The sequence below is a fragment of the Ceratina calcarata genome, unplaced genomic scaffold (assembly GCF_001652005.2).
Source record: "Ceratina calcarata isolate Rehan_Ccalc_2016 unplaced genomic scaffold, ASM165200v1 scaffold584.2, whole genome shotgun sequence".
Taxonomy (NCBI): Eukaryota; Metazoa; Arthropoda; class Insecta; order Hymenoptera; family Apidae; genus Ceratina; species Ceratina calcarata.
In genome coordinates, this window is record NW_017177064.1 from 25,422 (window position 1) to 39,700 (window position 14,279).

General features: G+C 37.3%; 2 protein-coding genes across 2 annotated transcripts; one reads left to right on the plus strand and one right to left on the minus strand.

The window, feature by feature from the left end:
* Positions 1-591: 591 nt before the first annotated feature.
* Positions 592-7,985, minus strand: LOC108629714 (uncharacterized protein CG7065-like). The gene is made up of 6 exons (XM_018032546.2): positions 7,845-7,985; positions 6,307-6,421; positions 5,368-6,089; positions 4,763-4,863; positions 4,578-4,686; positions 592-4,293 (listed from the first exon to the last, which is right to left on the minus strand). The coding sequence occupies exons 2-6, from the start codon at positions 6,376-6,378 to the stop codon at positions 1,608-1,610; spliced, it is 3,690 nt and encodes a 1,229-aa protein (XP_017888035.2). The 5' UTR covers positions 6,379-6,421; positions 7,845-7,985; the 3' UTR covers positions 592-1,607.
* A 1,144-nt stretch (positions 7,986-9,129) lies between these two features.
* LOC108629711 (uncharacterized) lies at positions 9,130-14,267 on the plus strand. The gene is made up of 7 exons (XM_026817498.1): positions 9,130-9,337; positions 9,913-10,062; positions 12,270-12,430; positions 12,614-12,716; positions 12,897-13,042; positions 13,370-13,768; positions 13,950-14,267. Exons 1-7 carry the CDS (start codon positions 9,130-9,132, stop codon positions 14,166-14,168), a joined length of 1,386 nt encoding a protein of 461 aa, XP_026673299.1. The 3' UTR covers positions 14,169-14,267.
* Positions 14,268-14,279: the final 12 nt, after the last annotated feature.

The window sequence follows — 14,279 nt, forward strand, 5'->3', positions numbered from 1 at the left end:
GATTTACTTCTCTTAATCTGTTAATAATAATTGAGACCGCAAATTAATAGCTTTATTATATAATTTGATTTCTTTAATCGTGTTATGAGATTCATAATGAATATAATTTCCATACTTCTATGTTCTTGAAATTTAATTCTGGTAAATGTACCGGGGAACGAAGCGAGAGGACTTACGAAACATGACCTAATATTATAATAATAAGAAACGCAATTCCTAAAAGTTTACTAAAAGTTTGTAAAGAGATATTGTAAATATTGTACGAGCTTCTTTTTGATTAATTTATATACTTGTAATTAAAGTACGATTGTTTGTGATAATACACGGTACTCTATGTATATGTATATCGAGATAATAACTTATTGATTATCTAGTCAACGTGCACCGTGATTAATTAATTATAACGCTAATTAATTGATTAGTTAAATAAAATAATAAAATAAACTGTCCAAGTGAAATTCCTAATTACTCTAGGTCTGTGGTACATACATGTGCACACGTTTTTATTCAGTTGTCTTTTTAATGATATTTATTAAATAAAATGTAAAGACAGTGTAAATCAAAAGACAGAATTAAATATTTTTTGTTTATCCACTTTCTTTTTTTTATGTACAATTAAACTAAATTCCGTAATACAATTTTTCTTTTCCTATAATATAATACTAATTCTATTGCTTACGTATTCCTTGACAATCTTATTAATACTACAATTATTTCTAAATTTCTTACAAAGGTAAAAGAACAGATACACGTTTCAAATTATTTACAAATGAAAATGTTTATTTAGTTTTAGTTTATATTACTGTTCTTTTATAATATATCTTATAGTTATATATATGGAGAAATTACACAGCATGCTCGCTTCTGTATATTCGTTCAAACGTTAGAATTGTTTAAAATTGTAAAAATAAACAATAGTTTACTTGCGATTTTTCTCTTCGTAACGCATTTTTCGTTACGGATAACACACGCACATATCTGAAATTCTTCAATTATACATACTCACGTTCTTCATTTCAACAATCGGATATTTACTTTAAAAAACTTAAAACAAGAATTTTTCTTTCTTGTCATTACTTACTTTCGCCTTACCGGTTTTTCTACTTTTCTTTTTGATACTTTCTTTAATCTAATTCACATTCACTCCACCATTTTAACAAACGAACACTTCTAAGAAAACTTTGTTCCGCGAGTTTGATTCATCATTTTTTTCACTTAATAAGCATGTAAAAAAACGAAGGAATAAAATTCGGGAAAATTCCATAAAGAATGAACCAAGCATTTATTTCTGCAAATTCTCTTATTCTTGTTTATCCGATTGAAAAATTGAGCAGAACAGAATCCTGATATTAAAAACTATTGTTATCATTATCATTTCTATAGTAAATGGATTTTAAAATGTATTTACATCGACCATATAAGTTATAATACAAAGTCATGACATCAATCATTCTTTTATCAGCATTTATCAACTAATAATTAACAACTAATAAAAATCCTGATAATTTGAATGACGGAAAGTTCTTAATGGCAATTTTTAATGTAAATACAAATGTATTAATAAAAACCCTTCGTCCTGAAATGAACTGAAAATCTGAATGAAATCTTTAATAAAACCGTTGTTGCTGTTGCTGTGGCATGTAATTCCCGTACTGTTGTTGTTGCGGCTGATAATTCGATGAATGCCCGCCGTAATTATTTGCGTCATAATTCTGATACTGATTCGTCATGGATGGCCCACCGTATTGACTCCCCATATTCCCATAACCCTGATAATTATAGGTATTATCCACGTAACCCGAATTGCTACCATAAACTTGCTGATTATAGTTAAAATTCTGTGGGTTCATATTCGGGTAAGTCAAACTTCCCTGAGGGCGTGCAGGAGGATAATGCTGACTATTTTGACTGTAATCTTGATTACAGAAGCCTGGCACCGCTGCTGTAGAACTGTTACTCATCGAATCATTACTGACAGTTTGCTCTGGTTGATTTTCTACAGGTAAATGAGATTTGGGAACATATTTATTCGGCAGATCTCCCATGATGTTCGCTATCAATCTCTTAGTTTCGTTCAGAATTGCGTTAGGATCTTGGCTTTTCGTCTCTTTCGACCTTACAGGTGAGACGGATCTGGATCGCGACCTGGTCCAAGACCGAGGGGAATTCGAGGCGGATTTAGAAAACCGAGATTTCTTTTTCTTCTCATTCTCGCTTACGTTTTTATCAGCTGCCTTGTATATATCTTCGAACGAGTAATCGTCATCGTCGTCAGACAAGTCTAATTTCGTTTTCTGTTTATCGTCATTATCATTTTTCGTCTGCTGTTCCTCTTCCTCGTCATCGTTTGCGAACATATCTATCTTCGGTTTCCATTTATCTTCATCCTTCTTCCATTTGTCATGCTCCTTTCTGCCTGAAAACGGAGACATGCTTCTAGTCTTCGAAGACACACCTTCACCTTTCTCCGATTCTTCTAATTTCACTTTGGATGAGAGTGCAGTACTCGTACCTAAATTAACGAACGCCCTTAGTTTTTCAACTCGGACCGGGTCGGTAGCTTCCAATTTTTTCAAAAAATTGATAAGTCCGTGCTGTTCTTGACTGCTCAGATCTTTGAAATTTTGTAGAAGTGATTTTAAGTCGGTGTCGGATAGACTTTCCATTCTGGATGTTGGTCTCTCGATCACGTCAGCAGTAGTAGGGACGATCGGAGCGGGAGTCGCCTGTGGCAGTGAACTACCACCGCCGGATGATAGTCCCTTGACGAAATCGGCCGTGGTCACTGGCTTGTCAGAATTCTTTGAAGCTTCCGCCATGCCAACAACTGCGTTAATCAGAGTCTCTAACTCTTCTTGCGACACGTTCGTCCTGCCTTGTGCTATCAAAGCAGCTGCTATCTGTTGCGCTATCGCTACTTTGTCCACAGTGCCAACCCCCGGTACGCTAACAGGCTCGGATTTTATAACAGGAGCGGCGACTTCTATCGGCCTAGAATAAAGCGGCCTGGGAACGTAACTGACTGACTTAGCGGCCTCCAATTCTTTCTTTTTTTTCTCTTCCTCCTCCTTTTTCCTTTTACTCTCCGCAGTCTTGTGAAGTAATTGAGCGATGTTCTGAATGGCCGATTTCGTCGGATTGATCGCCATTTTCTCTATCATCCCAGCGAACAGTTGGCCCTTCAGTTTCTCCTTAACAGTTTCAAACAGAACGCTCACTTCCTCGTCGTATAGAAGTTCCTCGGCTGAATTCGGCCTTGCTTTCTCAGCCGCCAACGCTTTCGACAATAGCGAGACTATCTTGGGTCCCAGAGAGCCCAGCTGACCTTCCAAAGCTGTTAACAGTCGCAAGAGACCGACGACTTCTAAATTTTCTGTTAAAACTTCTTCAGGAACTGGACTGGGCGACTTATCTTTCACCGGATAAGGAGTCGCGTAATGAATTTGCCGGGTTCTGGGTGGAAGTCCACGCGGGTAGTAATTCGTTCTGTAATTCATATTACCCCGACCTCTCACATAAGGATACCCATAATCGCGTTCCCTGACTTCGTGACGATCATAGTAATCAGTTTTTATAGTCTTTGTCCCAACGTATTCCACTTCGTCATCGCTTTCTACTCGGTGCCTCCTTTTCGGAGGGCTTCTATCCCTTCTTATCCATTTCTCAGGCGGTTTGTCTTCTGGAAGTTCCAACCTTTTTCGAATCTCCTCTTTCCGCTGCTGCAGCTGTTCATTGTGAATCTCTCGCATTCGCTTGTTCCAGAACTCGATCCACTCGGGTTTGAAATCGTGTTTACTAGGATCTTTGCCCTCGGCCTGCAGTTCCTTGTAACGTCGATTCCAAAACTTCTTCCACTCGTCTGGATAGGACGGATGCTTCTCAGGATTTTTCTCGTGGAACTTCAAAGATCTGTCCAACGTTTCCTCGGCTCTTCTGATCTGTTCACGGTACTTATCCCACTTATCTCTCTCGCGCAACGGTTCCGGCGTCCGTGAACGCGAACGCGATTGGGAACGGGTCCGCGAATGAGTCCTCTCCCTCGAATATCGAGACTTGCTACGATATCTGTTAGGTTTGCCTAATGTAATGGCATTACGACTGCGCATGGGTGATCTGGACCTGGAACGCGACGGCGAGGGACTGCTAGATATCGAGGATAAGGAGGAGAGGGACTTGGTTTCATCCGAAGGACGTTTAGGCGATTTTTTTATTGGCGGAATATCCTCGTCTTTGCACTCTAAGGGCTTACGAATACTTAGTTTGTCCCTAGTTAGAATGCGTATCTTGAACCCCCTGGAAAAAATATATTTTAAGGGTAATATCTGAAATGAACCTGGCATTTCAGTTAGCGATGGGCAAATTCATGTTTTTAAAATTCCCGGCCACGGAGTTCGTTTGAAATGAAAATTTTATGTCGCATAACTTTTATACCAATCTCTTGCGATTCATATTAAGGAAAAGCAAGAGGGGTAAAATGATTTGTATCGTGCTTATAGTGCATTAAACAACGAACACCATTCCTAAGTTGAATAATAAAAGAGAATAATCGTTATTGTTATTATAAATATTTGACTTACGATTTGGTAGTTTCTAATTTTGTTTCCTTCTTCGGTGGTTTATCACTTTTTTTATCGTCACTTTTATTACGCTTATCGTCCACCAGTTTCTCGTCGATAGGTGGTAAATCTTGATAGCAAAATTATCATTTAAAACGGTAATTACGGTGTTTAAATATAAAATTATGAAATAAAGTTATACTCACCTTTCTTAGAACTACTATCATTCATTTCGGCCATCTTCTCGTCGAAGTTCGTCACCCATCGAACATCGTAAACGTCCATAAACGTTAACTCAGGCGTTTCCCTGCACGTAGGAAACAGCCACAATGATTTCTCAATGAAAGCTCACGCGAAAATTGGTGAACCACCAATCCATTAAAAATACAACGCGGAACCGACGTGCTCATACGCGCGGATGATTTTTTTATGAGATACAGGAAACAATTTTTATTTTAAAGAAGTTCGCTCGTCTTTAAGTAAAGTCAAAACCGGTAAACTGTCTACTTTGTTCTGTTTTGGCCAACTTTAATTAAATCTATATCTAAGAGAGAATATATCTCTTTAAGTAATATACTATGAAAACTTAATTAAACTTATAACGAATGGAGGAATAATGGGTGGACGATAAAGAAGTTGTTAAAAAATCAATGAACAAGTTCTACGAGGCATAAGCGAAAGAATGAAAAGTTTTACCGTGTTCTACGTACAAACTTGATTACATCTAATAAATGCTTGTTCAAAGTTACGCTGTTAAGAAGCTAAACGGAAAAGAGAAATATTACAATACGGAAACGTAATCGGAACTTACCTAAAGTGATAGTCCTGATAGACCCTTTTGATATACTGTATCCTGTTTTTCTCGAATTGATTCTTGTCGACTAGCTGCGGCTGCAGCCTGCCGAATCGTTCTTCGATCTTCTTAGCCACTAACACAGAAATCTCGTTCGCCCCGCGTTTGTAATTCGGAGTACGCGGCAGTTCCATGATCGCACGCGATATCGTCGGGAAATGTCTGTTCAGGTACGTGATCCTGTGATTGTAACTGGTAATGTGCGCCATCACGGTGCGTGGGTCGCCGCGTTTGTCGCACAAAACGCACGTGTAACTTGGCTCGCAGGAATCGTTGTCGACCAACTCGAGCAAATACTCGAGGCCGACTAACGGCGAGCTCCTGTGCCGATCAAGGCTCATCTGAATCGTGGTAGTCCGCGTGATTTGGTCCTCCATGCCTGGCGGTACCGGCTCGCCGGGCGCCAGGCCGTCGCTAATAGCGGTCGATTGCACCGGGGCAACCGCCTTCGCGATATCCGACCGTTTCGACCACAGCAGAACCGGGTACGGCCACTCGTTCAACTTCATCTTATGCCTGTTGCACATGTTGTGATTCATCAGCTTGTGCGCGCCGAACAACGCTATGTTACAGATGTGACACCAAATGTCGCCGTCCTCGGTTTCCGAGTAAACCGGTCGCAGGGTTCCATCCTCTGCGGTCACGCTGCTCCGCATTAAACGCTTCCGATCGTAATCTTCCTGCGGGATTCAAATATTCTTATAATATAGATTAGTATTTCCTGCACAACTTCGTGGCGTGAACTATGAGAAAACTTTTTGGCTAATTTGATAAAATAATCGTTTCTAATAGATACTTAAATGTATTTTACAGAATTCATTCTTTGAGATGGTTATTGATCAGGATCTTTATGAGGTCAATTATTTTGGAACAAAATTCACCTTAACTTAATATTACCTTCTCTTTGTCAGCCTCTGGCAAGTGCGAGGGAGTACGACCCTCGATGTCGAGATCATCGAAGTTTTGCATGCTTCTGGCCCAGGTTGGATAGGAAATAATTCCGCGGTTTTTTCTGCAAATACAAAAGCGCTATGATGCCACGTGAATCGGAAGAATAAAATAGATCAGGGAATGATTTACACGTTCTCAAAGAATTCCGTAGGTATAACTACATGGCTTGCAATTATCTCTTTCTTAAAGGTACTTATCTACTAATTGCAAGAGGTACTAATTATTGTATTAATGTATGCATACTTATCTATACTAAATTGTAAGAGAAAGAAAGGTAGTTTAGCTAACACAATTGCTAAAGTGTAAAAGTAAATTCTTTTCAACCGATAACTGAACCGACGATTTATAACTGAGGGAATTTTTAATCGTGTCCATTTATACATTTCGATTCTGTTTGCGAATTTCATTATTGAATAGCTACAAACTTTAAATAACTATACTTACCCATTTTTCAACGCTGTACGATACTATTTACGTACTTTAAACAATTCGACACATGTAACATTTCGTTTAAATTATCGTAAATATTTATGTTAAACCAAACAGAGTCTAAGCATAAATTCTCTCTCTCATAAATCGACTGTCTTAATACTGTCATACTGTGTCGAAGAAAATATTGCTGAACAGAGAGTTTCAGCAACAAACGAATGACGACACTTCCTCTTTCTTTTCTTGTCAACATATACGAACGCACTCTTTTTTAAAATAAATGAAACACAATTCTTATGCATATACTTACACATGTTCTAGGTTTAAAGCGACTCTGGAAGAGTTTCACTCGAAAGGAAATTATTCACATTATATTCTTATTCTTTTATTCATTACAAATTGTTGTAGTATATAATTACTGTTCGTAGTCTTCGCTGGAATTTTTCCAGCTACTTACCAACAAATAGAACTTTGCATTTTCCGTATAATAATTGTTGCACAAATCTTTACCACTGACAAAACCGTTTAACACAGACGTTCGCAAAGTTACTGGTGTATTATAATAACTTTGCAATTAAACATCAAAATAAAATCATTGCATCGTTTATACAATATCTACACGGTGAAAATCGTGGAAAACACGACGATTCTTAGTAAATCGAAAATCGAACGAGATTCTATTTAAACAAATTCTTGTTTAAAGCGAATGGGTTTGGATCGTTTAAAAAAATTCTAATAATCGTTCAAACACGACGGGTACGAACATAAGTTGTACGTTGATTAAAATAATAGGAAACTTGCGAAGCTCGAAACCAGACGAAAGGTTATGGTAGCTCAGTAACAAGTTTTACAACAACGATCCCCAAATCATTTAGGTTTAATTAAATAAATGATTGTAAACTGCAAATCGGACGAGTTTTAATTAATCCTATCTCTCTTAATGCTACGATTATTCCTTTCCATTGTTTATATTTTGGTTAACGGAGGACCCTTCAGGCTTATATGCATCGTAGGTATAACAAGAATTAAGAGAATCGTTCTTTAGTTTGACTCACCGATTTGCTGGACTACGACGATTGTTAGCCGATTCTGAGAACAGTTTTTTTCAGCGTTGGTTTCGATGAAACCTTACGGTGGCCATATCGAAAAAGCAATATACAACTGGTCACGATCACGATCCGCGCATGACTGGCTCTCCATCGGTACATTCATTCCGATAGAAGCCAACTTTACCGATGGGACTTTTTCACAAACAGAGGCTCCTTTTAAAACTGGTTCTATCAGCGAAAATTGATTTCCATTCTACAAGTTTATAAAAAATTGTAAAATTGCCAAACCTTGCGTACACGTTTACTGAGTTAAAATCCAGTTAATATTCTTAATAAACATTATAGCAGGTATTTATTAATCAATATTTATGCTTTTCCAATTTTCAGAGTTCTATCATTATTCATTGTTAGATAATAAATATTACAATAATCGAAATAGGTCATTTATGGCACGAGACTCATTTATTGCTACAGTATAAACGTATAATCATGTAATTAATATTCAAATTATATAAAAATTCTTCTATCTGTTAATAGATAAGAGACGAATATGACAAAGATGAACCATAAAATTTACATTCGATTTCAATATTGAACCCTATGCCGTCTCCGTATTGATGTAACTCGAGAACTTTCAATTAAATAAATAGCGTTCTCTTCTTTAATCGTGTTTAATCTGAATTTAATTGGACTGTTGGCGATTCGTTCTGAACGCTAATCAAGAAGTTCCTGCGAAGTTTCTTAATTTCAAGTGGAGGACGCACTCTTGCCATTGACTGATTTCATTTGAAATTTCTTATCGAGTCCGTTGTTGATATTCCTCAAAGAGAATCTCTTGCTATCGATATTATAGAAGAACTTTATATATTTTATAAAACTTCGGAAGCATTGAACGGAATAAAATTATGAGATTGAATACGTTTCTAACAACAATGAAATCCAGAATCTGAAGAATAGTAAAAGCGATAATTAATTAAAACGCAGGACAGGAGAATGTTTAATTATTCATAATATTCTCATTAGTAATGTGTTTAATGAAAGATGTTTAAATGCAGTGAAATAAAATAGGTAAAACCGAATGGTTTGGTCAGTTCTTTTATTAGAACCGTGGAAGTGTCCACGTACTTTTGAGCGGCAGTGTATTTGTATCAAGCGCACGGTAAAAGTAACCGTAGCAGCAGAAAGGGGTCCAGAAAACACATGTGTTACCGGTCCCACCGGTCATGGTCAGTCGGCCGCCGTATTCCCGGTCCTCTCGATCGCAAATGCGCGATCACAGGTGATCCGAACGATGATCCTCGGATGGATCGTTGCCCGTCTGATTCTAGCGATCATCGCGGATCGACCAAGCCAGTGGTTTCCGATAAATCTGTGCACTTTGCTAGTGTTCCCTGTTCCCAGCGAGCAATGGTTACTGATGGGATTGAACCTGTGGCCCGGCCAAAACGTGCAGAAACCAGTGCAGAGTTCAGATTTGACAGCAACTGCGATTTCCAGGGGTAATTTCGTATTCTCTGACTACTTCATTAATTCCTTTATATCTTATGTTTTTCTTAATTATAATTAGATTGTAGATTTTGGTGCAAACTCATATTTTTAGATTCTATTCAAATAGTAAGAGTCATTCAGTAATTATGATTTTAATTTATAGTTGCTAATTGGCAGTGAGTGTCGACGATAGTGACAGTCGATGACTGGCACCTGAATTATTGCTTGCTCGATGAATTCGCACCTAATGAATTCTCAATTAACAGGTTTCTTATCTTTTTTAGTACACGATTTGAATTTTAATTTTATAGTGAATAAAATCCAAGCTCTCTTTTTTCAGTGGTCGTTGAAAATCAATTAGAGACATTAAATTAAATTCTAATTAATGTCAATCACATCCAATTAAATTAATAATATATTGAAATATAATGGAATTAGATTCAATTGTTGCTATCTCATTATTTCTCATATGAAATTTATATTAATTTTCCTAGTTTTGATTTCAGTTCTAAATTCAATTTTAATTTGACGTTCTATCGTATTCAATCGTCACATCGAAATAAACGCAATCATTCTTGTTTGACAGTTCTCAATTTTTTTCCTACACCCGTGCAAGAGGAATGTTTGTCGCAAGACAAGCGTCGAAGGGGTATATGCATGAACACGTACGAGTGCAGAATTCAACAAGGGAAATCTTACGGCCGCTGTGCCCTCGGTTTCGGCGTCTGTTGCGTCTGTAAGTACTGGCAATACAGTAATTCACGTTCTACCTCGTCTATTTTTTAATCCATCCATCCACTCGTGAATCCAGCGTACGGTTAAACGAGCTGAAAAATCAGACATCGTTTCTCTTCCCCTTAGAAAGGCGACCGCCGCCGCCGCTTCGTAAACTTTTCATGGTTGCTTCCTCTCGTGAAAAATGTTAGCCCACGGGGTTGAATAGAGCAACCGGCGTTATAGCCCCTTTAAAAGCGTTGAATGCCTGAACGAGAACTCGTTAACTAGGGAGTTGACAGAGTCATTGCCATTAATAGTCTCCTCTAGCGAAACAAATTTTTAACACGGTTATACCGCCGATTTTCATGCAAAATAAACCTTTTCAGACGTCAATTTCAATGAACTTGAAATTGACATTTTCTTCGAAAACAATCGGCATTTTATACTTCTGATACTCATTCATTATTTTCTAATTTATTCATTACTTCACAAAAGACCTCGTTTATCAATTAAATGCAATTTACGTCCTTCACAGTTTTTATAAGTTTCCTTCCTGCATTTCTGTCAACAATTAATTAAATACATTGCTGTAAATCTTAATGGGTTCAATTATCTCGAGTACAATTCTTTGGTATAAAATTCATCTCGATTTATACGACCTGATTGTGACTTTCATAATTTTACTTCAATTTTTTTCTGCATAGCATTATAAAGGACAATTAATTATTGCATTGATGTAAGAGTTGAACAGTGTCAAAGGGCATAAATGAATCATTCCGTTTGCGGGACACCCGGTGTACACCGAATTAAAAGCCAGTCGGTACGGATTCCGTGGGACGCGTTCTTAACCATTATAGCGGTACAATTTGAATAGTTTGAATAATTTAAAGCAACCCGAAGAGACTTGAACATTATATAGACGTGTACGCCGTACCGTTTCTCAAAGATTCCGTAACCGCGAGGAATTCTGTTTTAACCTGTTACTTACAGACCCGCTTTGACTCGCAACAAACTGTTTTGCATCTGTTCACGGTTAAAGGAGTTCGAGAGCCGTGCCAGCCTTGAACCCGTTCCTAATTACAATTCCGTGTTTATAATGACACGACACTTTGATTATATTATTTCGCATTCAGATGTTTATTACTATTAGATTTTACTGTTATAATACTGTGATGATTAATATTGCATTCTCAATTATTGAAATTGTTTAAGAGAGTAGAAATGAAAAAAAAAATTCATAGATTTTTCTGATTAAAAGATCAAAGGTGCACAAGACTCGAACGTGAATCACCGTCGATAGTCTCTTTCGTGATCTCCCAAGCATAAGAGAGATAGAGGGAGAGCGGAACGTTGGTTTTTCACGATCTAACGGGTTTAGCTTCTCACTGGCTTACTACATGGCGATCCCGAAAAATAAAATTGGCGGAACATCTGGGACACGTACGCGGGCCAATTAAGTAACTGTATAAGCCGTTACCGTACATCGCGAGAAAACGCATTATCTCTTTCTTGATAAAAATTTCAAATCAATGCTTTGATTGAATAAATAGTATCTCTTGTTTATAGAGAAATGCCAGTTTTCAGGATTTTTTTATATTTGAGTCAATGACTCAAAGAGATCGACTAAGTTTCACAATATTTGTGTGGTAAAATAAAATATCGCAGTTTTTTCTGAAATTTGTTCATTAGATCAGATGAAATCCAATATGAACAGTAAATTCAGTTACAAGCACGATCACCACATTTCATGGATTTTTCGAGCTACGAGGTCCGCCAGAATATCGGACGAATATATGTATCACAGTTTTTTTTTTTATCCGTTGAAATATGAGAAATCGTGTTGGAAACATTTTTCAATTGTCATCATCGAATTTTATTAAGTGTTTGCGAATGCTGATGAATCGAACGCGAGCTTCAATCATTCCCGTTTATCCTGTTTCTCGTTCTTGTTCTCTTTTCCTCGTTTTTTCCGTTTCTCCGATACCGTTAGCTGCGTAAAGTCACTTGGCCGATACACCGGGATCATTAAAAATCAGAAAATCTATTGAATTCTAATAAGAAGATATTAAAAATAAAGAATAACACTTTTTCCTAATAATGAGATTTCATTTAATAATACTGAACGTTTTATATTATAAATGATATACATTTAAATTCTACAGAGAAATTTACTACGTCGTGTCGTCAATTTACATTCGAACTTGTTTGTTGCATTATGAAAACAAGTCACGGCAAGTTGTGATCATACTGTGGATAACAATCTGACGTACGTGATCAGCCCCGAGTTCCCGAATCTAATCGACTGGCCCATGAACTGTACCGTGACGGTGAAGAAGATCGATACCCAGGTCGGCCAGCTGAGGATCGATTTCTTACACTTCAACATAGTAAGCCGACTCTTGTATTCTTTGCTCTACTAACAGCGTATTAACCCCAGAATGTACTACCAATCAACGTGTTCGTTTTGTCATAAACAGATGTCTTCTTTCACGAGACAATTTAATGATAAATATACATATAATAATTAATCATAGTATTATATAATAAATTAAAATGTATTTTTAACTAAGGGTCAACCGAACTTAAGGACAGGCGTTTGCGACGAGGACGTAATGGAAATTAGAAACGGAGGAAGCATGTTTCAAATCTGCGGGTGGAACAGCGGACAGCATTGTGAGTAGAATTCTCTTTTTCTACGTTTCTTGTCTGAAATTATTTTTGAAATCATACTTACGTTCGATGTTTCAATATGATATGATTCTTCATTTCGTCGTAATGATACGTCGACGTGTAGAAGGCTTAAAGAAAAATAATTCTTTTAAAGAGCAATAAAAGACGGTATTTTTTATTCAGTGTACATAGACTTAAACGAAGAGGACGCGTCATTAACGCTGAATTTCCGGCTGCCCGGGGGGCTTCGATCAAGAATGTGGGAAATGAGGATCGTTCAGCTGGATTTTCAGCAAAGAGCGCCCAGCGGGTGCCTACAGTACTTTCAGGTATTAATTGATCGTCAAATCTAATTAATGTAATCAATAAATGCGATCATTTGTAATATGGATTAAAGTTTGATGGAATCAATTAAATGTAAAATAATTCCTTTAACCCATTTGCATCATTAGCCTAAATTCACAGTTTTTCTGCTCACGATCGCCGAAGTGTAGGACCAATTAGCATACGAATTATTGTATCAAACATTTTATTAAACATTACAACAATTATTATATAAAACATTAATTTCGACATAACAGCATTTAATTATGACTGACAGTCTGTCAGGTAGATTCAATTTTTATTTGTATAAAATCTTCATATATTGTTTCCAGGGTCTGAACGGAACTCTGAAGACGTTCAATTTCTTATCTAACGGCCGATTCCTCGCTAATCAGGACTATTTGCTCTGCATTCGCCAAGAGAGAGGGATGTGCGGGATATCTTACAGTCCGTGCACTTCTGACTCGTTCAGAATCGGCCCTGCCAGAATACAATATCTAAACAATACTAATTTAAATTCCTCGATGACGAGCCAGCGTCCCAATGACGCAAACTCCACAGCACAAAATGCGACTAATAATACCGATACGGATATCGAAGGGTCTGGATCGGGCGATATTGGAGCGATGAATGTGACCAATGCCATGGACGATGGCGGTTCTTCGAATTTCGCGAGCGGCCGCTGTAGGGACAGGGTGCTCATCCCTTGCGATTTTGAAGAATTCATTACGGTAATTTTTAATCATTCAAATACATATATTAATTCGCTGATCAAGAATCAATAAATAAATAATATCCCATAATATTTTGGTAATGTGAACTTTATTGGAAATGATAACATTTATAAAATCAGAGAATTATTGAATTCTATTTAATTTGATAATTTCTTTATTATCGCGGAAAATGTTTAAGCCTGGGAATAACGAGGCCGGAATTTGCAACTTGGAGCACTGCGGCAACACTCTTTGTGAAAGAAACGAGCTAGACAGCGCGGGTAACTGCAGGGTGGAAACGTGGGCGACACCCTTCCGAATAAGGGTGGCCTTCGGTCCCGGACAGGACACCGGAACTACCCTTGAAGACAATATAGGAATGTGTCTGACCTATGAACAATTAGCCTGTGTTCAATGAATATCTTCATTTAATTTGCACGATCCATTGGCATAGTGAATTATTATGGATAGTAATTTTTATTAACTCAATGTATGCACTGTGAGAAAACTCGAAAGACTTGTATTACTC